Source organism: Thamnophis elegans, chromosome 2 (genome assembly GCF_009769535.1).
Source record: "Thamnophis elegans isolate rThaEle1 chromosome 2, rThaEle1.pri, whole genome shotgun sequence".
NCBI lineage: Eukaryota > Metazoa > Chordata > Lepidosauria > Squamata > Colubridae > Thamnophis > Thamnophis elegans.
Window position 1 is genome coordinate 169,927,201 of NC_045542.1, and position 27,288 is coordinate 169,954,488.

General features: G+C 44.1%; 1 protein-coding gene and 1 pseudogene across 1 annotated transcript; both read right to left on the reverse strand.

The window, feature by feature from the left end:
- Positions 1-744: 744 nt before the first annotated feature.
- Positions 745-13,401, reverse strand: LOC116503375 (annotated as a pseudogene).
- A 4,660-nt stretch (positions 13,402-18,061) lies between these two features.
- On the reverse strand, positions 18,062-20,154 carry LOC116502586 (gastrula zinc finger protein XlCGF7.1-like). The gene is made up of 3 exons (XM_032208462.1): positions 20,146-20,154; positions 19,877-20,003; positions 18,062-18,903 (listed from the first exon to the last, which is right to left on the reverse strand). Exons 1-3 carry the CDS (start codon positions 20,152-20,154, stop codon positions 18,062-18,064), a joined length of 978 nt encoding a protein of 325 aa, XP_032064353.1.
- Between the last annotated feature and the right edge of the window lie 7,134 nt (positions 20,155-27,288).

A 27,288-nucleotide genomic window follows, 5' to 3' on the forward strand; every position in this document is an offset into this window, starting at 1 on the left:
GGAAAATAAGATTTCTTTAGCTAAATCTTAAGAGGAAAGAAAAGGAGTACTATTTTGTGGGAATAGAATTCTGCAGATTTAAAGGCTTTCTAAATTTGAGAAATGCATGTGGATTCTGCCTATAGTGTTTGTTAAGTAAATTAAACTGGTGGCGCAATGGTTAGAATGTAGTGCAGACTACTGCTGCTGCCTGCCAACTGCCTCTAATTTGGCAGTTCAAACCTCACCAGGCTCAAGATTGACTCAACATTCCATCCTTCCAAGGCCAATAAAATGAGGATGCAGATCGTTGGCGGCAATATCCTGACTCTGTAAACCACTTAGAGAGGATTGCAAAGCACTATGAAGCTGTATATGTCTAAATGCTATTTCTAAATTAACGGGGAAGTCAAGGAAGCCATCAATCCTCAGTTTGGATAAGATGGCGAGATGGTGATGGGCAAAAGGCAGGAAACTGAAGGGCTTAGTTCTGATTTTTCATCTCTGTTGCCACAGCACAAATGCAGGTCAAAACAAGCAATGGAAAACCTGGCTGCTCTGAATGAATTCAAATATTTGGAACAAGAAGTTCTTCTGAAGTCCCTTCCATGGATTTATGTGGTTTCATCTGTTCACATAATTTTATGAGAATTATGGTGGATCCCAAGTAAAGTTTTTCCACGCTCCTGCTTTACATGATTTCTCCCCTGTATGATCCGCTAATAGTAAGTCAGATAAGACTTCTACTAGAGGCTTTCCACTTTGTCCATTTAGAAGTATTACTCCCTACATGGATCCATTCATGATGAATAAGATGTTCTTTGCCAGTACAATGTATTTCCATACTCCATGCATTAAATTTACCATTTTGGATTGTTTCGTGAATAACTTGTGATTGTTAAACCATTTTCACACTACATGCATATATATAGTCTCTATTCCGGGGAATCCTTTTATGAGAATTAAGTTGTTCTTTCTGAGCAAAGCTCGTTCACACTCCATGCATTCATATGGATTATCCCCACTTTGAATTTCTTCATGAGTAAATGCATTGTAAATGCCTGAGTTTTGATTCTGTTGGGGATGTTACTTGGAATCCTGACAGTCTCTGCCCTGTGTGGATTCTCCTCTCGCCCCCAGGCCTATCCATTCGTCTCCGGCTTCAGCGCAGCCCTGATGGCTGGAAAAATCCCTCTGGGGCTGCCTTTGTTCATGGCGGACCCTCCCACGCCCCTTTCCCAGTTTCAAAGAGAAGGGGGGACACTGCTCCATCAGGGCTTTTGTGCCTCAGCAGAGCAACTAAAAACCGTTCCCAGCCAAAACATCTGGCACTCAGCTGACCTCTCAGGCTGTCTCTCTCTCTCTCTCTCAACCAGAGAGCGCTGCTTCCTTGAGAGCCAAAACACTATAAATCCTGCCCCATCATTTAGGGCTGTTGGCTATAGCGTCTATATCAGTGGTGGGTTTCTGCCGGTTTGCATCAGTTCGGGCAAACCAGTTCATGAATTTCAGCAAGCAGGTGAGAGGAGGTTCGACCGGTGGACCCGGAAGTACCTTCTGGAACACCTGCCCTGGCTGTGTCGCTCGCTCCCCCACCCATTAGCATTAAACTAGGCTAGCCCAGCCTGCCGCTTTACAATGTATTGTAAATGCCTGTTTTATTCTGTTGGGGATGTTACTTGGAACCATGACAGTCTCCTGCTGGAGCAGGTATTAAACGTGAAGACCTCCAAGATTCCTTCTAACTCTATTCTATTCTATTGAAATTGTTGGAGCTTTCTCCACATTACATGCATTTATATGGTCTCTCTTCTGTGTGGGTCCTTTTATGAGAATTAAATTGTCCTGTCCGAGCAAAGCTTTTTCCACATTCTGTACATTGAAATGGTTTTTCTCCTGTGTGGATTCTTTCATAAGACAGACTATTTTTGTGAGTAAATGCTTTTCCACACGTTATGCATTTATATGGTCTCTCCCAACTGTGGATCCTCTTAAGACGATTAAGTTCTGAGTTCTGACAAAAGCTCTTTTCACACTCCATGCATTTATATGATCTGTCCTGTGTGTCAATCCTTTGATCGCAATTAATATCACTACTTTCAGTGAATCTCTTTCCAAACTCCATGCATTTATATGGTCTGTCCCCTGTGTGGATTCTGCTATGAGATTTAAGCTGTCCTTTCTGAACAAAGCTCTTTCCACATTCTGTACATTGAAATGGTTTTTCCCATGTATATTCTTTCATGATTAATAACATCATATTTCCAAGTAAATGTTTTTCCACACTGTATGCATTTGTATGGTCTTTCTGCTTCGTGCATCCTTAGGTGGAGAGTAAGGTGCCATTTGCCAATAAAGCTCTTTTCACACTCCATATGGTCTGTCCTCTGTGTCAGTTCTTTGATGGCAATTAATATCACTTCTTTCCGTGAATCTCTTTCCAAACTCCATGCATTTATATGGTCTGTCCCCAGTGTGGATTCTGTTATGAGATTTAAGCTGTACTTTCTGAGCAAAGCTCTTTCCACATTCTGTACATTGAAATGGTTTTTCCCCTGTGTGGATTCTTTCATGACAAGTAAGACTACTTTTGCAAATAAATGCTTTTCCACACTGTAGGCATTATACGGTTTTTTCCCCTGTGTGGATTCTTTCATGAGAAGTAAGATTATTTTTGCGAATAAATGTTTTTCCACACTGTATGCATTTATATGGTCTCTCCCCTGTGTGGATTCTTTCATGATTAATAAGATCACCTTTCTGAGCAAATGCTTTTCCACACTGTATACATTCATATGGTTTTTCCCCCGTGTGGATTCTTTTATGTTTAATAAGTTTACTTTTGGTAGTAAATGCTTTTCCACACTGTATGCATTTATACGGTTTTTCCCCTGTGTGGATTCTTTCATGATTAATAAGATCACATTTCTGAGCAAATGCTTTTCCACACTGTGTACATTGATATGGTCTCTCTCCTGTGTGGATTCTTTCATGATAAATAAGATAACCTTTCTTAGCAAATGCTTTTCCACACTGTATGCATTTATATGGTCTTTCCGCTTCGTGCATCTTTAGGTGGAAAGTAAGGTGCCATTTGTCAATAAAGCTCTTTTCACACACTATGCATTTATATGTTCTGTCCTCTGTGTCAATCCTTTGATGGCAATTAATATCATTACTTTCAGTGAATCTCTTTCCAAATTCCATGCACTTGTATGGACGCTCCCCAGTGTGGGTTCTTTCATGACAAATAAGATCTCTGTTCCAATGAAAACTTTTTCCACACTCCATGCATTTATATGGTCTGTCCTCTGTATCAATCCTTTGATGGCAATTAATATCACTACTCTCAGTGAATCTCTTTCCAAACTCCATGCAACTATATGTTTTGTCATTTGAGTGGATCTTCTGATGGTGCGTCAGATTACGACTTATACAGAATTCACTTTGGCTCTTTGAAGACATTGCATATTGTGGTTTAAATAACCTCCGCTGCTTCTCATTCTCATTCTCCAGCCCATCACCACCACCTGTTTGGGGGGGGAAAAGTTTAAAGTTTAATAATATTTATATGCCGCCCAATCCCATAGGACTCCGGGTGGCTAACAATACAAAAAATCAAAAAGAAGGAAAGAAAAGATAGATTTAAAAAACGCACCATGCACTCCGTTCTAAGTGGTGCTGGACCGTATTTTAGGGTCAACAGCCCCAGGCCTGCCGGAACAGCCAGGTTTTAGTGGCCTTACGGAAGGCCGAGAGTGGGAAGGGTCCAGATCTCTGCGGTTGGATCATTCCACAGGGTCGGGGTAGCTACAGAAAAAGACCTCCCCTGAGTAGTCGCCAACTGGCATTGCCTGGTCGACAGTACCCGGAGGAGGCCCAATCTGTGAGATCTTATAGGTCGTTGAGAGGTATGTGGCAGGAGGTGGGCCGGTAGTAATCCAGGTCCCAAGCCATGTAGGGCTTTAAAGGTAATGACCAGCACTTTGACTCGCGTTCGATGGGAAGCCAGTGCAGCTCGCGGAGGATAGTTGTGACATGGGTGTACCAATTCTGGACCAATTGTAGTCTCCGAACACTCTTCAGGGGCAGCCCCAAGTAAAGCGCATTACAGTAATCAAGCCTAGAGGTGACAAGAGGATGAGTAACCATTTAAAGTGCTTCCCGGTCCAGGTAGGGCCGCAACTGATGCACCAGGCGAACCTGGGCAAAAGCCCCCCTGGTCACAGCCGACAGGTGGTATTCTAATGTCAGCTGAGGATCCAGGAGGACGCCCAAGTTGCGGACCCTCTGAGGGGCGAAGAGTTTTGCCCCCCAAGCTAAGAGATGGAATATCTGGTCCGTTCTTGGGGGGCAACATCAATAGCCACTCGGTCTTGTCTGGATTGAGTGCCAGCTTGTTTACTCCCATCCAGACCCTAACAGCCTCCAGGCACTGGCACATCACTTGTACCGCTTCGCTAAGTTGGCACGGGGCGGACAGGTACAACTGGGTATCATCCGTGTATTGATGATATTTGATCCTGTGCCGACGAATGATCTCACCCAGCGGCTTCATGTAGATGTTAAATAGGAGGGGGGACAGGACCGAGCCCTGAGGCACCCCATGTTTTAGGGGCCTAGGGGTCGACCTCTGTCCTCCAACCAACACCGACTGCGACCTATCCGAGAGGTAAGAGGAGAAACACCATAACACGGTGCCTCCCACTTCCACTCTCTCAATCGTCGCAGAAGGATACCATGGTCGATGGTATCGAAGGCCGCTGAGAAGTCAAGAAGCACCAGGATAGAGGAATATCCTCTATCCCTGGCCCACCAGAGATCATCGGTCAGCGCGACCAAAGCAGTTTCGGTGGAGTAACCAGGCCTGAAATCCAACTGAAAGGGATTGAGATAATCAGCTTCGTCCAAGGTCCGTCAGAGCTGAAAGGCCACCACCTTCTCAACAACCTTCCCTACAAAAGGGAGGTTGGAGACGGGACAGTAGTTTTTAAGAATAGCTGGATCCAGGGAAGACTTCTTAAGGAGGGGTCTTACCACCGCGACCTTTAGGGGCAGCAGGAAAGATCCCTCCTGTAAAAAGGTATTAACAATCCTCTGGAGCCAGCCTCGTGTAACCTCCCTGCTGGTCGAAACCAGCCAGGAGGGACACGGGTCCAGTAAACAGGTGGAGATACTAAGAGCTACCATGGCCTTGTCCACTTCCTCAGGAGTAATAGGCTGGAACTCACTCCAAGAAACTCTACTCTTGGCATCTCTGCAGGTACTGTCCAAGTGGAGTCCAGGTCCGTCCGAATCTGAGCGACTTTGTCCAACAGAAACTGACCAAATTCCTCGGCTCTTCCCTGCAAAGGTTCACCCGCATCCCTCTCTTTCAGGAGGGAGCAGGTTATCCTAAACAGGGCGGCTGGGCGTGATTCTGAGGACGCAATGAGAGCGGAGAAATGTGAACATTTAGCCGTCTGAATCACCACTAGATAAGTCCTAATAAAGGCTCTTAATTGTGTTCGGTCAGATTCGGATTTACTGACCCTCCAGTGTCGCTCTAGGCGTCTCTTTTAGCGCTTCATCTCCCGGAGTTCCTCGGTAAACCAAGGGACCCTCCTGTATCCACTGCTGCGGAGAAGCTGCAAAGGAGCAATCTGATCAAGAGCCCCAGCCACCACTCTGTTCCAAGCAGCGACCAAGAACTCCGTCAGACTGTGCACAAGGGAGTCAGGTATCTCCCCAAGCTCCATCTGAAATCTCAAAGGATCCATCAGGCGCCTGGGGCGGAACCATTTAATCGGTTCCACCTCCCTGCAGTGGGGGAGTAGTTTCAGAAAATCAAGCCTCAGTAGGAAGTGATCTGACCATGAAAAGGGCAAGGTCTTTATGCTCTTCAATTCCAGATCACATCTCCACTGCCCCGAGAGAAACAAAAGGTCAAGAGTATGTCCTGCTGTATGAGTCGGACCTTGAATTACCTGGATCAAGTCCAATTTCCAGGCAGAAATTCTCATTATTTAAAATGATGGCTGGGGGGGGGGGGGGTATCTCCCAGTCAGAAATATGCCCATCTGACATCAGCATTGGTAACAACAAATGGTCAAACTAGGAGATGTTGGGTTGAAAATGTTATGTAGGACACTGTTAATGATATCCAAGAGTTTTGTCAGCACTGACCCATATGAAGGCTTTACACTATTGTTAGGTCAGTCTGCTCAGGCATTTGCATCTAAGGCCTTTCACAATGGTATGGTGGACATTTCTGAAAAGGCCCTGGTTGTTTTGTAGAAAAGTGGCTGTGAGGACAACCTTGGACAAAATTACTATGTAGCGGCTCAGCTGGTTTATAATCCAGGGACCCTGGCAATTAAAGGGAAGCAAAGGGAAGTGTGTGAGACTTTTGCACATGTGGGCGTCCACTGGATATTAGCCACATACTATACATTGTGACGCAGTGGCTCAGTGGCTAAGATGCTGAGCTTGTCAATCAGAAAGGTTGGCACTTTGAATCCCTAGTGCCGTGTAACGGAGTGAACTCCCGTTACTTGTCCCAGCTTTTTCCAACCTAGCATTTCGAAAGCATGTAAAAATGCCAGTAGAAAAATAGGGACCCCCTTGATGGGAAGGTAACAGTGTTCTATGAGCCTTTGGTGTTTAGTCATGCCGGCTTCATGATCACGGAGATGCTTCGGACAGCGCTGGAGCTTCGGTTTTTAAACAGAGATGAGCACCGCTAGAGTTGGGTATAACTAGCACATATGTGCGAGGGGAACCTTTACCTTATACATTGTGATTCTGATTTTCCTGAGATTAGGAAAGATTTTACAGGTGGTAGCCATTAGAGTTCTCACCACCGTATGCAATTGAGTGCATGTATCTTCTCTCTTTAGTTCCCACTTAAAACAACTAATCAACAGAACCCAGAGCAAAGAGGATCCTTACCCAGAGCAGCCATATTCATAGTAACCTCCAGCATGACTTCCCTGCAGAAGGCCTTCTGGCTAGAATCCAGCAGTGCCCACTCCTCCTCTGTGAAGTTCACAGCCACTACCTCAAAGGGATCAGAGCCCTAGAAACAAAAAAATATCTTCCCCATGTGACAGTCCTCTCTTATGTTTTCTTTCTTAATTCCAAAAGAGAAAAGAGAGCTTTGCAAGAGACCAAATAGACATTTTCTTCTAGCAAATGAACACACACACTTAAGGGTGGGAAGCCCCCCTCCACCTCCTCCATGCTGCTTTTTTAAAGGGACAAAATATGGGTTAGATGCATCCAAGTTGCAGAATGGCACTGCTTGGGGATCACCACCACCCCCCCTCCTCCCCTGGCCTGGCAGAATTCGCCAAAAAGATTTTGTGCAGGGAATCCTCTGGGCTTATCTCTCCGGCCCAGTAAAACACTCATTTATTAGAAAACATGACATACCTATTAGGAATTTTTTATCTGCCCTATTTCAAAATGTTGCACATGATCCTGAAAATATCAAGTCTTTTGAAATATATTAAGGAAGATTAAACTGTTTCAATACATTTCAAGAGTACAAGACTTTTGTGAATTGACCTTTGTTTGCATTCCTAGGATCATCTTCAAGGTTGAATTAGTAAGGGTCACGGGGTCATTCTGTGGGGACAGCAGGATTGAAATTCACAGAGACTCGGCCTTTGATTTACAAAGAAGCTCATGAATGAAGGCGTTTAAACTTCACAGAAGAAACTTACACCCACCTGGCAAGGTAGTCCCAGTTGGATCCTCCTGAAAAGAAGCTCTTCAGAATCATTGGATGGATGTCCTCTTCCCTGGAGCTCTGCTGAGATCTCCTCAATGAATGGCTCCTGCAACTTAAAAAAAAAGGCCTGATTTATGAGCTACTTTGAAATGACTTCGAACTACCCATGTTAGTTTGTTTCAGTTTTTGTTCTCCACATGTATTTTTCCAAATCAAATAAAAATGAATTTGAGAATTCCTACTCTGTGGGTTGCTGTTATTTCTGGATAATTGGCTGCCACTTTTGTGAGTTGCTTCCTTTTTATTTCCTATTTTCCTTCAGAACAGGAGCTGCTTATTTATTTTCTCATTACTTGACAATAACAGCCTTTCCTCCCTTGTGAATGTATTTATGTCTATTCTATCCGTGAGGAGACCACCGACCTGAAAGACCAGAAGGAGATCTTGGAATGTACATTAGGGTGCCTTTGAGGGTAAAACACGTGCCCTGAAACATTGAGACTCATTAAAAGATATTTGGATACTTCATTCTTTCTAACAAATTCCCAATCAATCCCAATCACGTTGAGTGATAAATGTTTTAAGATGATTTTGAATATATAGAAAAGCAGAACTAGGGAGAATCTCTGTTGCGATGGAGTGCAACCTATCAACAGGTTTGATCAATAAATCACTTTTGCAAAATGATTCTGAAGGATATCCAACTGTAATGAATGATATACTCCCCATATCAAAGCAAAGGGACATGCAGAGTGCAATAATATCCTAAAGTGGACTAAAAGAATGACATGACACAAATTGGGAATAGATCAGAAGTTGTATTCAGCAAGTTCTGATCAGTTCTAGAAAACCAGTCCTGGAAATTTTGAGTAGTTCAGAGAACTGGTAGCTCAATCTCTAACTGGCTCTGCTCTAATCTATTATCTGCCTCCCAAGGCCCAGCTGATTGGGAGGAAATGGAGATTTCGCAGTAACCTTCCCCTGGAGTGGGGTGGAAATGGAGATTTTGCAGTAACGTTCTCCTGGAACGCCCACCAAGCCATGCCATGCCCACAGAATGAGGAGTAAAAAAAATTGAATCCCACCAATGGAATAGATAAAATAGAATAGCAGTAATGAAAATCATGATAGGAACTTCAATAACCAAAAACTGTCAGCAGACCAACCATTCCCTAAACCATAATGTAAACACTAATTTTTTGACATGTTAATATCAGGAAGAATCCTGAGAAAGCTCAGTTTAATAGCTTATCAAAACAGTCCAGGAAAACAATGAGGTATACTTGCATTAGTCCTTTTACCTTGCTCTAATATTGTTTCAAATGTTAATGTCCATATGCATTTAATCTGAAAAATAGGTTTGTTCAAGGTTCTCTCCTATCATCAGGTAGGGAGCCCCATGATCATGGTAGTGGAATATGAATAAAGTATACTTCGTTGTTTTTCTCTGTAAGCTTTGTTTTTTCTTCAGGGACAATTTTTTTTCAAACTCTATCATACGTATAATCGAAAGTCTGCTTAGAACTATCTATAGTGGAATGTCTACAGTGGGGTATCACAAAGATCCATCTTAGTCTCAGTATTCTTCAATATCTTCATAAATGATTTAGATGAGGGAATAGAAGGGGAACTCATCAAACTTGTAGAAAACATTATATATAGCAATAGCAATAGCAGTAGACTGATATACCGCTTCATAGGCCTTTCAGGCCTCTCTAAGCGGTTTACAGAGAGTCAGCATATTGCCCCCAACAATCTGGGTCCTCATTTTACCCACCTCGGAAGGATGGAAGGCTGAGTCAACCCTGAGCCGGTGAGATTTGAACCGCTGACCTGCTGATCTAGCAGTAGCCTGCAGTGCTGCATTTAACCACTGCGCCACCTTGGCTCCTTTAAGCTGGCAGGAATAGCCAACTCCCCAGAAGATAAGCTCAGGATACAAAATGATCTTGTCAGACTTGAACAATGGGCCCCATTCCAGAAAATGAAATTTAATGCAGAGAGAAGCAAGGTTTTACACTTAGGCAGGAAAAACCATAGGTACAAGTACAGATTAGGCAAACCGTGGCTCAAAAACAGTAACTGTCAGAGGGACTGTAGAGTCCTAGTGGAGAATCACTTAAGTTTAAGTATAAATTTAAGTTTAAGTTTTATTTTATTTATATGCCGCCCTATTCCCTAAAAGGGACTCAGGGCGGCGAACAACTTAACAGGAAGGGGAAACATACAAGTACAAAATAGACATTTAAAATGACCAACAACCACACCTGTCGAGAGGGGAAGGGAGCTCATCAACCCCAGGCCTGCCGACACAGCCAGGTTTTAATGGCTTTTCGGAAAGCAGGGAGAGAGGTGAGGGTCCAAATCTCTGCGGGGAGTTCGTTCCAAAGGGCCGGAGCTGCAACAGAGAAGGCCCTCCCCCGGGTTGTAGCCAGATGGCATTGGCTGATGGATGGAACCCGGAGGAGGCCGACCCTGTGCGATCTAATGGGTCTTTGGGAGGTAATTGGCAGCAGGCAGTCTCTCAAGTACCCAGGTCCAATACCATGAAGGGCTTTATAAGTACTAACTAGCACCTTGAAGCATATCCGGAGACCGATTGGAAGCCAGTGCAGCTCGCGGAGGATAGGTGTGACGTGGGTGTATCGAGGTACACCCACAATCGCTCGCGCGGCCGCATTCTGGACCAGTTGAAGTCTCCAAATGCTCTTCAAGCGCTGCCCCCTGTAGAGCGCATTGCAGTAGTCCAGTCTTGAGGTCATGAGGGCGTGAGTGACTGTTGCGAGTGCCTCCTGGTTCAGGTAGGGACGCAACTGGTGCACCAGGCGAACCTGGGCAAATGCCCCCCTGGTCACAGCCGACAAATGATGTTCTAAAGTCAGCTGTGGGTCCAGGAGGACTCCCAAGTTGCGAGCCCTGTCTGAGGGGCATAAAACTTCACCCCCCAGCCTGAGTGATGGAATACTAACCAAATTTTTGGGAGGGAAACACAACAGCCACTCGGTCTTGTCTGGATTGAGCACAAGCTTGTTAACCCCCATCTAGACTCTGACAGCCTCCAGGCACTGGCACATCACGTCGACCGCTTCACTGAGTTGGCATGGGGCGGACAGATACAACTGAGTGTCGTCCGCATATTGATGGTATTTTATCCCGTGCCGTGGAATGATCTCACCCAGTGGCTTCATGTAGATGTTAAACAGGAGGGGGGACAGGACCGAACCCTGAGGAACCCCATATTTCAGGGGCCTAGGAGTCGACCTCTGCCCCCCGACCAACACCGACTGCGACCTGTCCAAGAGATAGGAGAACCACCGAAAAACGGTGCCTCCCACCCCCACCTCTCGCAACCGTCACAGAAGGATACTATGGTCGAGGGTATCGAAGGCCACTGAGAGGTCAAGGAGCACTAGGATGGAGGGATGACCTCCATCCCTGGCTCTCCAGAGATCATCGGTCAGTGCGGTTTCCGTGCTGTAGCCCGGCCTGAATCCAGACTGAAAGGAGTCCAGATAATCGGCTTCATCCAAGGACCGTCGGAGTTGAGAGGCCACCACTTTCTCAACAACCTTCCCAATAAAGGGAAGGTTGGAGACTGGACGATAGTTGTTCAAAATGGCTGGATCCAGCGATGGCTTCTTCAGGAGGGGTCTCACCACCGCAGTCTTCAATGCTGGTGGGAAGAAGCCCTCCCGAAGAGAGGCATTCACCATCGCCTGGATCCAGCTCCGTGTAACCTCCTTGCTGTTCGCGACCAGCCAGGAGGGGCACGGGTCCAGTATACATGTGGCAGCACTCACCGCTCCCATGGCCTTGTCCACTTCATCAGGGGCAACAGATTGAAAGTCAGTCCAGAGATGACCTTCCCCCGGTACCCCAGCTGGCTCTGGGCAATTGGAGTCCAGGTCTATCCGAAGCCGAGCAAATTTGTCCGCGAGGAACTGGACATATTCCTCTGCTCTACCCTGTAAAGGGTTATCCGCAACCCTCGTGTTTAGGAGAGCGGGTCACCCTAAACAGGGCGGCAGGGCGGAACTTAACAGACGCTATCAGAGCGGCAATATAGTTGTTCTTCAATTTGACCTGGCAGTGTGAGGCCATGTGTATATATATATGGTTTTCTGCCTGAACAAGGGGGTTAGACAAGAAGACCCTCAAGTCCCTTACAGCTCTATATTGATTGAAGAATCCAGGAAATAGTTGTGTTAAGTATCTAATAATCATACAATCTTCCTGCTTACATCAGTTGGGAAAAGCATATAGGCTCGGGATCTGCATCTCTACTAATTATACTGAAACGAGGCAATGTAAAAATGCAGAACTATATTCAAACTGATTTTGTAAAGTAGTTTACTGAACACTACTGCTTTTTAGGATGATAGTATGGACTAGATTCAAAAACCTTGAGGACGGGGGGGAGGAGGAGGAAGTTTTCTGTGTTTTTGCCTCATAACATCAAACATAGATTTTGAAATATGCAACCTAAGTACTATTTGGTTCACGGAAACACAATTTTCATCTCTTATTTCATAATCTTTTACTATCCTCGGTTCATTCTTTGGATTAATTTGAAACTGTTTTAAAATACCTGTGTGAAAATAATTCTCATTTTCTGCTTCTTCTTAAAAATATTATCTAAGAGAAGAAATATAAGTTTCTATGGAGACTCTAAGTAATCCAGGTCATGGTTGTCCCAAAGGTACTTTTTCAATAGGCAACTGGAGTTTTTTGGTTTTTCTTTGAAGATGTTTCACTTCTCCTCTGAAGAGTTGAAGGAGCTTCTTGGAGGAGAAGTGAAACGTCTTCAAAGAAAAACCAGAAAGTCCAGTTGTGTCTTGAAAAAGTTGGGACAAATAAGTCTCCTTGGTTAACAGGTCCTGTTCATGAGAAAGGGAATTCATTTAAGACATTGCATTCATATTCAGTTCAATGCTAATGGTACTGATCAACATTTCTAAAGGGACTAGAGAACTTGGATGATTCATTTGTTTTTGTGGGTGTAGGTGAGTGGGATTTTGGGCAATAGCTATTACTGGATAGAGGAGCCCTCTTGGATTCAGTCTGAGCCCCTGGCTTGGGAGGAAACAGTTATCAGCACTTCCAGTTAGACAAGAAGCAGGAGAAAGAATATTAGCTCTATCTATTAAGACCACATTAATAAAATCTTGTTTGTTCTCTCACTGTACTCACTGGAATACTAGGAAGGGTTTTTATGACATTCCCCCCCCCTCTACCCCCACGTGAAAATTGAGATATTTTTTGCATTATGGCTGTCCAGTCCATAACAAAGTATGTGGGAAAATAGATAACGTCCCACAGTTAGTCGCACATACTAACACATCATCCTAAGACCTGCTGATGTTTTCCTCTTGCTTTTATCTGTAAGGAAGAGAAAGAAAAAGCGTAGAAGAGGATGAAAACTCCCTCACCTGCCGCCCCTTTCCGGGCTCCGGGGCGGCTGCGGGGCCGAGGAGGCAGCCTTCGGCCAGGGCCACCGCCTGGGCGCAGTTCTCCGCCCCGCACTCCCTCAGCCAGCCCGCCAACTCCGGGGGCAGCAGGGCCAGCAGCTGCTCCAGCACCACCAGGTCCAGCATCTCGGCTTTGCTGCTCCGCTCGGGCCGCAGCCACCCCCGGCACAGCCGGTGCAGGCGGCTGCAAAGCGCCCGCGGCCCCTCGGCCTTCCGGAAGCCGCAGCTACGGAATCGCCAGCGCTCAGGCCTCGCAGCTGCGGGGCCCTCGGAGAGGCCGCTCCCCGCCTGAAGGGGACACCCCCGGGCCTCCATTCGGTCTCCGGCTTCAGCGCAGCCCGAACGGCTGAAATCCCCTCCGATGCCGCCTTAGCTCACAGCGGCCCTTCCCCCCCACCCACTCGCCCCGCCCCATTTCCGGTTTCAGAGGGGGAGGGGGCTCCGCTCCTTCAGGCCTTCTGAGGCAAATCCTTCCCGCCAAAAATTCCCGCGCTCCCCAGGCCTCTCAGACGGTGGGTCAAAGACTACTGCATCCTAGAGTGGCGAAACCCTGTAAAGAACCCTCTTTTACTGTTCTTAGATAGAGCGTCTCGTAAGGGAACTACTGCCTCTCCTGTCCTGTGTACTCTACATCCCGGGCTTCTCTTCTGCGCATGCCCTGTTCCATGCTGACGATTAAAGGACGCCCTGCTGCTGGGGAAACGTTTGGTCCAGTGTGGCAGGGGATGTGAAGGTAAAGTGCTATAGGTGGCAGAGAATGATGGGTGTGAGGGAGCTTGAGCTGGGCTGCAATGAGCCAAGCGGCTTTGGAGGAAACCTGATTGGATTGCTGCTTCTGGCCAACTGGGATTTCTTCTCCTCTTAGAATTGTCTTAAATGTGGATGTGCTCCTGGGAGAGTTAGAATAAACAGAGTCGCTCAAATGTGACGAGAAGCCATACTGAAACTACATTTGTTATTAAATAAATATGTAAGCAATAAATACTGTGGAGATACTTTTACACCAATTTGTCATCTCTGTTGTCTGTATTCCTGCATTGAAACTCAAGGAAGTAATCCCCCTTTTTCTACTGTGGGAAGTTATCATCCAGCCCTCTCTCAGAAAAATGAAATATCCTAGGAAATATTGAAAAGGCAGAATATTTCTCTAGATATGAAAAGAAACATGTTTTAAAAGACAGAATAGTTGCCTGTAGCTTCCTGCCCATCCCCACTTTGTCAATAGGCCATTGAGAAGGCCAGGCTAGTCCACTTCACATGATAAAGAATTCTCCAATGCAGCCCCAGGAGGGATGGGAGTAAAGGCATAATAATGTTGGAACTTTACTCAACTGGCCACATGGCATCTGAGAACTCATCCATACCTGGATTCAAAACACACCCTAGAGAGTAGGCCCTGCATGGCCCCATAGGAGTCAGACAACCAATCAGAATACATTTCTTACACAGGAAGTGAAGGAAACAGGTGGGAGTAAACAGGATATAAAAAGCCTAGCAAGCCCCTCCTTCGGCCCCTCTCTTCTTCTCCACCAACATTGAAGGATGTGATCACCTTTTCTGTTCAGGGCTCAAGTCATGTGGTCCTGTCCAACAATAAACAATCTTTCCAAGCAGCCTCCATGCTTCCAGTGTCTTTTTCCCCACTTGAAGCCGAACCCAGAAGATTTCTTTCATCACTACACAGTACAATCTGTACTATATCTTTTGTTTTATATTTATTACAGTTCTATCAGAGTCTTGACCTTTTCTTCACCTTTTCTTCTTGATTTTACCTGGCTGGGTGGATTCTTATAGAGTTGATCTGGTCTCAACGGGTTGTACTACTAAGAAAAAGCAAATTTACCTCCTGGAATGGGTTTGTTCCCCTTAGCAGACTTAAAATAAGAGTTCGGTATTGCTGAACGTAATGACAGGCTCAGATAATCAAAAAGGAACACACAGAAAGAGACTGTAGAATTATGCGTCATAAGAGTTTATTTATAAGGTTCCCAACTATAAGAATATAAGCAGTTTATTACTCAAATACATTGGGAAGCTCAAGTGAAGGAAAAAATGCCTTGGGGACTGTTCCACGGAGGTTGTCTTTCTGGGGCTGATCTCACTCCTTTTCCTTTTGGTCAGAAGATAACCAAGGAAAATGAGAAGATTTCTTTAGCTAAATCTTAAGAGGAAAGAAAAGGAGTACTATTTTGTGGGAATAGAACACTGCAGATTGAAAGGCTTTCTAAATTTGAGAAATGCGTGTGGATTCTGATTCATAGTGTTCTTTAGGTAAATTAAACTGGTGGCGCAGTGGTTAGAATGTAGTGCAGACTACTGCTGCTGCCTGCCAGCTGCCTCTAATTTGGCAGTTCAAACCTCACCAGGCTCACGATTGACTCAACATTCCATCCTTCCAAGGCCAATAAAATGAGGATGCAGATCGTTGGCGGCAATATCCTGACTCTGTAAACCACTTAGAGAGGATTGTAAAGCACTATGAAGCTGTATATAAGTCTAAGTGCTATTTCTAAATTAACGGGGAAGTCAAGGAAGCCATCAATCCTCAGTTTGGAAAAGATGGCGAGATGGTGATGGGCAAAAGGCAGGAAACTGAAGGGCTTAGTTCTGATTTTTCATCTCTGTTGCCACAGCACAAATGCGGGTCAAAACAAGCAACGGAAAACCTGGCTGCTCTGAATGAATTCAAATATTTGGAACCAGAATTTCTTCTGAAGTCCCTTCCGTGGATTTATGCAGTTTCTTCTGTTGGCATAATTTTATGAGAATTATGGTGGTTCCCAAGTAAAGTTTTTCCACACTCCCTGCTTTACATGATTTCTTCCCTGTATGGATCCTCTAATAGTAATTAAGATAAGACATTCTACTAGAGGCTTTTCCACTTTGTCCATTGAGAAGTATTACTCCCTACATGGATCCGTTTATGATGAATAAGATGTTCTTTGCCAGTACAATTATATGCATACTCCATGCATTAGATTTACCATTTTGGATTGTTTCGTGAATAAATAACTTGTGATTGTTAAACCATTTTCACACTACATGCATATATATAGTCTCTGTTTCGGGTGAATCCTTTTATGAGAATTAAGTTGTTTTTTCTGAGCAAAGCTCGTTTCACACTCCATGCATTCATATGGATTATCCCCACTTTGAATTCCTTCATGAGTAAATGTGAATGCCTGAGTTTTGATTCTGTTGGGGATGTTACTTGGAATCCTGACACTCTCCTGCTGGAGCAGCAGGTTGGACTAGAAGACCTCCAAGTTCCTTTCCAGCCCTATTCTATTGAAATTGCTGGAACTTTCTCCACTCTACATGCATTTATATTGTCTCTCTTCTGTGTCGGTCCTTTTATAAGAATTAAGTTGTCCTGTTCGAGCAAAGCTTTTTCCACACACTGTGCATTTATATGTTCTCTACGCTGTGTGGATTCTCTCATGGAAATTAAGTTGTCCTTTTTCAGCAAAGCTCTTTCCACATTCTGTACATTGAAATGGTTTCTCCCGTGTATGGATTCTCTCATGACTAATAAGACCACTTTTCCGAGTAAATGCTTTTCCACAGTGTATACATTTTTATGGTCTCTCCGTGTGCATCTTTTCGTGGGATGTAAGTTGCCATTTGTTAATAAAGCTCTTTCTGCACTTTATGCATTTATATGGTTTCTCTACTATGTAGATCTTTTTATGAGAATTAAGTTTATCTTTCCAAGTGAAGCCTCAGAGCTGCGGGGTTCCTCGAGGAGGCCGTTTGGGCTGCCATCCCACCCCCCGGCAGACTCCTTGCAGCTGCCGCTCTGTGCCTGAAGGGCCACTGCTGCTCTCGCCCCCCCGAGCCTCCAGTCGGTCTCCGGCATCAGCGCAGCCCTGATGGCTGGAAACTCCCTCTGGGGCTGCCTTTGGTCATGGCGGACCCTCCCGCGCCCGTTTCCCAGTTCCAAAAGAGGAGAAGTGGGGACTCCGCTCCATCAGGGCTTTTGTGCTTCAGCAGAGCAACTGAAAACCGTTCCTGCCAAAACGTCTGGCACTCAGCTGGCCTCTCAGACTCTGTCTCTCTCTCAGAGAGCCTAGAGAGCCAAAACACTATAAATCCTGCCCCATCGTTTAGGGCTCTTGGCTATAGCGTCTATACCAGTGGTGGGTTTCTGCCCGTTTGCATGGGTTCGGGCAAACCAGTTCATGAATTTCAGCGAGCCGGTGAGAGGTTTGACTGGTGGACCCGGAAGTATTTTCTGGAACTCCTGCCCTGGCCCTGTCGCTCGATCGCCCTTGCCGTCCCATCACAGCTTGCTGGCTCCCCTGCCCATCAGCACTAAACTAGGCTAGCCCAGCCTGCCGCTTTACAATGTATTGTAAATGCCTGTTTTATTCTGTTGGGGATGTTACTTGGAACCATGACAGTCTCCTGCTGGAGCAGGGTATTAGACCTGAAGACCTCCAAGATCCCTTCTAACCCTATTCTATTCTATTGAAATTGTTGGAGCTTTCTCCACACTACATGCATTTATATGGTCTCTCCTCTGTGTGGGTCCTCTTATCAGAATTAAATTGTCCTGTCCCGAGTAAAGCTTTTTCCACATTCTGTACATTGAAATGGTTTTTCCCGTGTGGATTCTTTCATGACAAGTAAGACTATTTTTGTGAGTAAATGCTTTTCCACACTGTATGCATTTATATGGTCTCTCCCCAGTGTGGATCCTCTTATGACTAGTCCTGAGTTCTGACAAAAGTTTTTTCCACACTCCATGTATTTATATGGTCTTTCCACTTCATGCATCCTTAGGTGGAAAGTAAGGTGCCATTTGTCAATAAAGCTCTTTTCACACTCCATGCATTTATGTGGTCTGTCCTCTCTGTCAATCCTTTGTTGGCAATTAATATCACTTACTTTCAGTGAATCACTTTCCAAACTCCATGCATTTATATGGTCTGTCCCCAGTGTGGATTCTGTTATGAGATCTAAGCTGTCCTTTCTGAGCAAAGCTCTCTCCACATTCTGTACATTGAAATGGTTTTTCCCGTGCGGATTTTTCATGTTTAATAAGACTACTTTTGTAAATAAATGCTTTCCCACACTGTATGCATTTATACGGTTTTTCCCCTGTGTGGATTCTTTCATGAGAAGTAAGACTATTTTTGCGAATAAATGCTTTTCCACACTGTATGCATTTATATGGTCTCTCCCCTGTGTGGATTCTTTCATGATAAATAAGATCACCTTTCTGAGCAAATGCTTTTCCACACTGTATGCATTTATATGGTCTTTCCGCTTCGTGCATCCTTAGGTGGAAAGTAAGGTGCCATTTGTCAATAAAGCTCTTTTCACACAACATGCATTTATATGTTCTGTCTTCTGTGTCAATCCTTTGATGGCAATTAATATCATTACTTTCAGTGAATCTCTTTCCAAACTCCATGCACTTGTATGGACGCTCCCCAGTGTGGGTCCTTTCATGACAAATAAGATCTCTGTTCCAATGAAAACTTTTTCCACACTCCATGCATTTATATGGTCTGTCCTCTGTATCAATCCTTTGATGGCAATTAATATCAAAACTATCAGTGAATCTCTTTCCAAACTCCATACAGCTATATGTTTTGTCATTTGAGTGGATCTTCTGATGGTGCGTCAGATTACGATTTATACAGAATTCATATTGGCTCTTTGAAGGCACTGCATATTGTGGTTTAAATAACCTCCATTGCTTCTCATTCTCATTCTCCAGCCCATCACCACCACCTGTATGTGTGGGGAAAAGGCAGAAAATCTCATTAGAATTTAAAATGATGGCTGGGGGCGGGGTATCTCCCCGTCATAAATATGCCCATCTGACATCAGCATTGGTAACAACAAATTGTCAAACTAAGAAATGTTGGGTTGAAAATGTTATGTAGGACACTGTTAATGATATCCAAGAGTTTTGTGAGCACTGACCCATATGAAGGCTTTACACTATTGTTAGGTCAATCTGCTCAGGCATTTGCATCTAAGGCCTTTCACAATGGTATGGTGGACATTTCTGAAAAGGCCCTGGTTGTTTTGTAGAAAAGTGGCTGTGAGGACAACCTTGGACAAAATTACTATGTAGCGGCTCAGCTGGTTTATAATCCAGGGATCCTGGCAATTAAAGGGAAGCAAAGGGAAGTGTGTGAGACTTTCGCACATGTGGGCGTCCACTGGATATTAGCCACATACTATACATTGTGAGTGGGATGCAGTGGCTCAGTGACTAAGACGCTGAGCTTGTCAATCAAAAAGGTTTGCATTTTGAATCCCTAGTGCCATGTAACGGAGTGAACTCCCGTTACTTGTCCCAGCTTCTGGCCAACCTAGCAGTCCGAAAGCATGTAAAAATGTAAGTAGAAAAATAGGGACCTCCTTGATGGGAAGGTAACAGTGTTCCTTGAGCCTTTGGCGTTTTGTCATGCCGGCTTTATGACCATGGAGACACCTTCGGACAGGACTGGCTTTTCGGTTTTGAAGCGGAGATGAGCACCGCTAGAGTTGGGAATAACTAGCACATATGTGCGAGGAGAACGTTTACCTTATACATTGTGATTGTGATTTTCCTGAGAATAGGAAAGATTTTACAGGTGGTAGTCATTAGAGTTCTCACCACCGTATGCAACCGAGTGCATGTATCTTCTCTCTTTAATTCCCACTTAAAACACCTTTCCTAATCAACAGAACCCAGAGCAAAGAGGATCCTTACCCAAAGCAGCCATATTCATATTAACCTCCAGCATGACTTCCCTGCAGAGGGCCTTCTGGCTAGAATCCAGCAGTGCCCACTCCTCCTCTTTGAACTCCACAGCCGTCACCTCAAAGGGATCAGAGCCCTAGAAACAAAAAAAATATCTTCCTCATGTGACAGTCCTCTCTTATGTTTTCTTTCTTAATTGTAAAAGAGAAAAGAGAGCTTGGACATTTTCTTCTAGCAAATAAACACCCACACTTAAGGGTGGGAAGCCCCCCCTCCACCTCCTCCATGCCGGTTTTTTAAAGGCACAAAATATGGGTTAGATGCATCCAAGTTGCAGAATGGTACCACCACCACCCCTCCTCCCTTGGCCTGGCAGAATTCACCAAAAAGATTTTGTGCAGGGAATCCTCTGGGCTTCTCTCTCTGGCCCAGTAAAACACTCATTTGTTAGAAAACCTGACATACCTATTAAGGATTTTTTATCTGCCCATTTCAAAATGTTGCACATGATCCTGAAAATATCTTTTGAAACATATTAAGGAAGATTAAACTGTTCCAACACATTTCAAGAGTACAAGACTTTTGTGAATTGACCTTCGTTTGCATTCCTAGGATCATCTTCAAGGTTGAATTAGTAAGGCTCACTGGGTCATTCTGTGGGGACAGCAGGATTGAAATTCACAGAGACTTGGCCTTTGGTTTACAAAGAAGCTCATGAATGAAAGCATTTAAACTTCACAGAAGAAACTTACGCTTACCTGGCAAGGTAGTCCCAGTTGGATCCTCCTGAAAAGAAGCTCTTCAGAGTCATTGGATGGATCTCCTCCTCCCTGGAGCTCTGCTGAGATCTTCTCAATGAATGGCTCCTGCAACTTAAAAAAAAAAGGCCTGATTTATGATCTACTGTGAAATGACTTCGAACGAACCATGTTAGCTTGCTTAAGTTTTTGGTCTCCACATGTATTTTTCCAAATCAAATAAAAATGAGAGAATTTGAGAATTCCTACTCTGTGGGTTGCTGCTGTTTCTGGATAATTGGCTGCCACTTTTATGAGTTGCTTCCTTTTTATTTCCTATTTTCCTTCAGAACAGGAGCTGCTTATTTATCTTCTCCTCATTACTTGACAATAACGGCCTTTCCTTCTTTGTGAATGTATTCATGTCTATTTTATCCGTGAGGAGACCACCGACCTGAAAGTTCAGAAGGAGATCTTGGAATGTACATCAGGGTGCCTTTGAGGGTAAAACACATGCCCTGAAACACTGAGACTCATTAAAAGATATTTGGATACTTCATTCTTTCTAACAAATTCCCAATCAGGTTTAACGTTGAGTGATAAATGTTTTAAGATGATTTTGAATATATAGAAAAGCAGAACTAGGGAGAATCTCTGCTTCGATGGAGTGCAACCTTTCAGCAGGTTTGATCAATAAATCACTTTTGCAAAATGATTCTGAAGGATATCCAACTGTAATGAATGATATACTCTTCATATCAAAGGAAAGGGACATGCAGAGTGCAATAATATCCTTAGGTGGACTAAAAGAATGACATGACACAAATTGGGAATAGATGAGAGGTTGTATTCAGCAGGTTCTGATCAGTTATGGAGAACCAGTAGTGGAAATTTTGAGTAGTTCAGAGAACTGGTAATTCCACCTCTAACTGGCTCCGCCCGAATCTATTATCTATAATCTATTATCCGCCCGAGTCTCAGCTGATTGGGAGGAAATGGGGATTTCGCAGTAACCTTCCCCTGGAGTGGGGTGGGAATAGAGATTTTGCAGTCACCTTCCACTGCCACACCCACCAAGCCATGCCATGCCCACAGAACGAGGAGTAAAAAAAATTGAATCCCACCAATGGAATAGATAAAATAGAATTAATAACAGTAAGGAAAATCATGATAGGAACTTCAATAACCAAAAACTGTCAGCAGACCAACCATTCCCTAAACCATAATGTAAACACTGATTTTTGACATGTTAATATCAGGAAGAATCCTGAAAAAGCTCAGTTTAATAGCTTATCAAAACAGTCCAGGAAAACAATGATGTATACTTGCAGTAGTCCTTTTACCTTGCTCTAATATTGTTTCAAATGTTAATGTCCATATGCATTTAATCTGAAAAATAGGTTTGTTCAGGGCTCTCTCCTATCATTAGGTAGGGAGCCCCATGATCATGGTAATGGAATATGAATAAAGTATACTTTGTTGTTTTTCTCTGTAAGCTTTGTTTTTTCTTCAGGGACCATTTTTTTCAAATTCTATCGTACGTATAATCGAAAGTCTGCTTAGAACTATCTATAGTGGAATGTCTACAGTGGGGTATCACAAAGATCCATCTTAGTCTCAGTACTCTTCAATATCTTCATAAATGATTTAGATGAGGGAATAGAAGGGGAACTCATCAAACCTGTAGAAAACATTAAGCTGGCAGGAATAGCCAACTCCCCAGAAGATAAGCTCAGGATACAAAATGATCTTGTCAGACTTGAACAATGGGCCCCATTCCAGAAAATGAAATTTAATGCAGAGAGAAGCAAGGTTTTACACTTAGGCAGGAAAAACCATAGGTACAAATACAGGTTAGGCAAAACTTGGCTCAAAAACAGTAACTGTCAGAGGGACTGTAGAGTCCTAGTGTAAAATCACTTAAATTTGACCTGGCAGTGTGCGGCCATGTGTGTGTGTGTGTGTGTGTGTATATATGTATGTATGTGTGTTTGTGTGTGTGTGTGTGTGTGTGTGTGTATATATTTGATTGTGAGCCGCCCTGAGTCCCCCCAGGGAAAAGGGCGGCATACAAATAAACAATCTAATCTAATCTATATACATATACATACACATACATACACAAACACACACATACACACACAAACACACACACATATATATATATTTCTGCCTGAACAAGGGGGTTAGACAAGAAGACCTCAAGTCCCTTCCAGCTCTATATTGATTGAAGAATCCAGGAAATACTTGTGTTAAGTATCTAATAATCATACAATCTTCCCGCTTAAATCAGTTGGGAAAAGCATATAGGCTCGGAGTCTGCATCTCTACTAATTATACTGAAACTTAGCAATGTAAAAATGCATAACTATATTCAAATTGATTTTGTAAAGTATTTTACTTAACATTATTGCTTTTTAGGATGATAGCATGGACTAGATTCAAAAACCTTGAGGACGGGGGGGAGGGGAGGGAGAGGAAGTTTTCTGTGTTATTACCTCATAACATCAAACATAGATTTTGAAATATGCAACCTAAGTACTATTTGGTTCACGGAAACACAATTTTCATCTCTTATTTCATAATCTTTTACAATCCTCGGGTCGTTCTTTGTATTAATTTGAAACTGTTTTAAAATACCTGTGTGAAAATAATTTTCATTTTCTGCTTCTTCTTAAAAATATTATCTAAGAGAAGAAATCTAAGTTTCTACGGAGACTCTAAGTAATCCAGGTCATGGTTGTCCCAAAGGTACTTTTTCAATAGGCAACTGGAGTTTTTTGGTTTGTCTTTGAAGACGTTTCACTTCTCCTCTGAAGAGTTGAAGGAGCTTCTTGGAGGAGAAGTGAAACGTCTTCAAAGAAAAACCAGAAAGTCCAGTTGTATCTTGAAAAAGTTGGGACAAATAAGTCTCCAACATCGCCTTGGTTAACAGGTCCTGTTCATGAGAAAGGGAATTCATTTAAGACATTGCATTCACATTCAGTTCAATGCTAATGGTACTGATCAACATTTCTAAAGGGACTAGAGAACCTGAATGATTCATTTGTTTTTGTGGGAGTGGGTGAGTGGGATTTTGGGCAATAGCTATTACTGGATAGAGGAGCCCTCTTGGATTCAGTCTGAGCCCCTGGCTTGGGAGGAAACAGTTATCAGCACTTCCAGTTAGACAAGAAGCAGGAGAAAGAATATTAGCTCTATCTATTAAGACCACATTAATAAAATCTTGTTTGTTCTCTCACTGTACTCACTGGAATACTAGGAAGGGTTTTTATGACATCCCCCCCCCTCTACCCCCACGTGAGAATTGAGATATTTTTTGCATTATGGCTGTCCAGTCCATAACAAAGTATGTGGGAAAATAGATAACGTCCCACAGTTAGTCGCACATACTAATACATCATCCTAAGACCTGCTGATGTTTTCCTCTTGCTTTTATCTGTAAGGAAGAGAAAGAAAAAGCGTAGAAGAGGATGAAAACTCCCTCACCTGCCGCCCCTTTCCGGGCTCCGGGGCGGCTGCGGGGCCGAGGAGGCAGCCTTCGGCCAGGGCCACCGCCTGGGCGCAGTTCTCCGCCCCGCACTCCCTCAGCCAGCCCGCCAACTCCGGGGGCAGCAGGGCCAGCAGCTGCTCCAGCACCACCAGGTCCAGCATCTCGGCTTTGCTGCTCCGCTCGGGCCGCAGCCACCCCCGGCACAGCCGGTGCAGGCGGCTGCAAAGCGCCCGCGGCCCCTCGGCTTTCCGGAAGCCGCAGCTGCGGAAGCGCCAGCGCTCAGCCTCGCAGCTGCGGGGGCCCTCGGAGAGGCCGCTCGGGCTGCTGCTCCCCGCCTGAAGGGGACACCCCCGGGCCTCCATTCGGTCTCCGGCTTCAGCGCAGCCCGAACGGCTGAAATCCCCTCCGATGCCGCCTTAGCTCACAGCGGACCTTCCCCCACTCACTCGCCCCGCCCCTTTCCCGGTTTCAGAGGGGGGGGGGGCTCCGCTCCTTCAGGCCTTCTGAGGCAAATCCTTCCCGCCAAAAATTCCCGCGCTCCCCAGGCCTCTCAGACGGTGGGTCAAAGACTACTGCATCCTAGAGTGGCGAAACCCTGTAAAGAACCCTCTTTTACTGTTCTTAGATAGAGCGTCTCGTAAGGCAGCTACTGCCTCTCCTGTCCTGTGTACTCTACATCCCGGGCTTCTCTTCTGCGCATGCCCTGTTCCATGCTGACGATTAAAGGACGCCCTGCTGCTGGGGAAACGCTTGGTCCAGTGTGGCAGGGGATGCGAAGGTAAAGTGCTATAGGTGGCAGAGAATGATGGGTGTGGGGGAGCTTGAGCTGGGCTGCAATGAGCAAAGCGGCTTTGGAGGAAACTTGATTGGATTGCTGCTTCTGGCCAACTGGGATTTCTACTCCTCTTAGAATTGTCTTAAATGTGGATGTGCTCCTGGGACAGTTAGAATAAACAGAGACGTGGGAGGGGCTCAAATGTGACGGGAAGCCATACTGAAACTACATTTCTTATTAAATAAATATGTAAGCAATAAATACTGTGGAGATACTTTTACACCAATTTGTCATCTCTGTTGTCTGTATTTCTGCGTTGAAACTCAAGGAAGGAATCCCCCTTTTTCTACACAATCTGTACTATATCTTTTGTTTTATTACAGTTCTGTCGAAGTCTTGACCTTTTCTTCACCTTTTCTTCTTGATTTTACCTGGCTGGGTGGATTCTTATAGAGTTGATCTGGTCTCAAGCGGTTGCACTACTTAAAAAAAAGCAAATTTACCTCCTGGAATGGGTTTGTTCCCCTCAGCAAACTTAAAATAAGGGCTCGGTATTGCTGAACATAATCACTGGATCAGATAATCATAAAGGAATACACAGAGTGACTCTAGAATTACAGGTCATAATAGTTTATTTATAAGTTTCCCAACTATAAGAATATAAGCAGTTTGTTACTCAAATACATTGGGAAGCTCAAGTAAAGGAACCCTTGGGGACTGCTCCAGAGAGGTTGTCTTTCTGTGGTTGATCTCACTCCTTTTCCTTTTGGTCAGAAGATAACCAAGGAAAATGAGATTTCTTTAGCTAAATCTTAAGAGGAAAGAAAAGGAGTACTATTTTGTGGGAATAGAACTCTGCAGATTGAAAGGCTTTCTAAATTTGAGAAATGCGTGTGGATTCTGCCTATAGTGTTTTTTAGGTAAATTAAACTGGTGGCGCAGTGGTTAGAATGTAGTGCAGACTACTGCTGCTGCCTGTAATTTGGCAGTTCAAACCTCACCAGGCTCAAGATTGACTCAACATTTCATCCTTCCAAGGCCAATAAAATGAGGATGCAATATCCTGACTCTGTAAACCACTTAAGAGAGGATTGTAAAGCACTATGAAGCTGTATATAAGTCTAAGTGCTATTGCTATATTAACAGGGAAGTCAAGGAAGCCATCAATCCTGTTTGGAAAAGATGGCGAGATGGTGATGGGCAAAAGGCAGGAAACTGAAGGGCTTAGTTCTGATTTTTCATCTCTGCTGCCACAGCACAAATGCAGGTCAAAACAAGCAACGGAAAACCTGGCTGCTCTGAATGAATTCAAATATTTGGAACCAGAAGTTCTTCTCAAGTCCCTTCCGTGGATTTATGCAGTTTCTTCTGTTCACATAATTTTATGAGAATTATGGTGGTTCCCAAGTAGTTTTTCCACACTCCCTGCTTTACATGATTTCTCCCCTATATGGATCCTCTAATAGTAATTCAGATAAGACATTCTACTAGAGGCTTTTCCACTTTATCCATTTAGAAGTATTGCTCCCTACATGGATCCGTTCATGATGAATAAGATGTTCTTTGCCAGTAAAATTATTTCCATACTCCATGCATTAAATTTACCAATTTTGGATTGTTTCGTGAATAAATAACTTGTGATTGTTAAACCATTTTCACACTACATGCATATATATAGTCTCTGCTCCGCGTGAATCCTTTTATGAGAATTAAGTTGTTCTGAGCAAAGCTCGTTTCACACTCCATGCATTCATATGGATTATCCCCACTTTGAATTCCTTCATGAGTAAATGTATTGTAAATGCCTTAGTTTTGATTCTGTTGGGGATGTTACTTGGAATCCTGACAGTGTCCTGCTGGAGCAGGAGGTTGGACTAGAAGACCTCCAAGTTCCCTTCCAGCCCTATTCTATTGAAATTGCTGGAGCTTTCTCCACTCTACATGCATTTATATTGTCTCTCTCTTCTGTGTTGGTCCTTTTATAAGAATTAAGTTGTCCTGTCCGAGCAAAGCTTTTCCCACACTCTCTGCATTTATATGGTCTCTGCCCTGTGTGGATTCTCTCATGAAAATTAAGTTGTCCTTTTTGAGCAAAGCTCTTTCCATATTCTGTACATTGAAATGGTTTCTCCCCTGTATGGATTTTCTAATGACTAATAAGACCACTTTTCCAAGTAAACGCTTTTCCACAGTGTATACATTTTTATGGTCTCTCCCCCGTGTGCATCTTTTGGTGGGAAGTATGTTGCTATTTGTTAATAAAGCTCTTTCTGCACTCTATGCATTTATATGGTTTCTCTCCTATGTAGATCTTTTTATGAGAATTAAGTTTATCTTTCCAAGTGAAGCCTCGGAGCTGCGGGGTTCCGTGAGGAGGCCGCTAGGGCCGCTGCTCCCCCCCCCACGGACTCCTCGC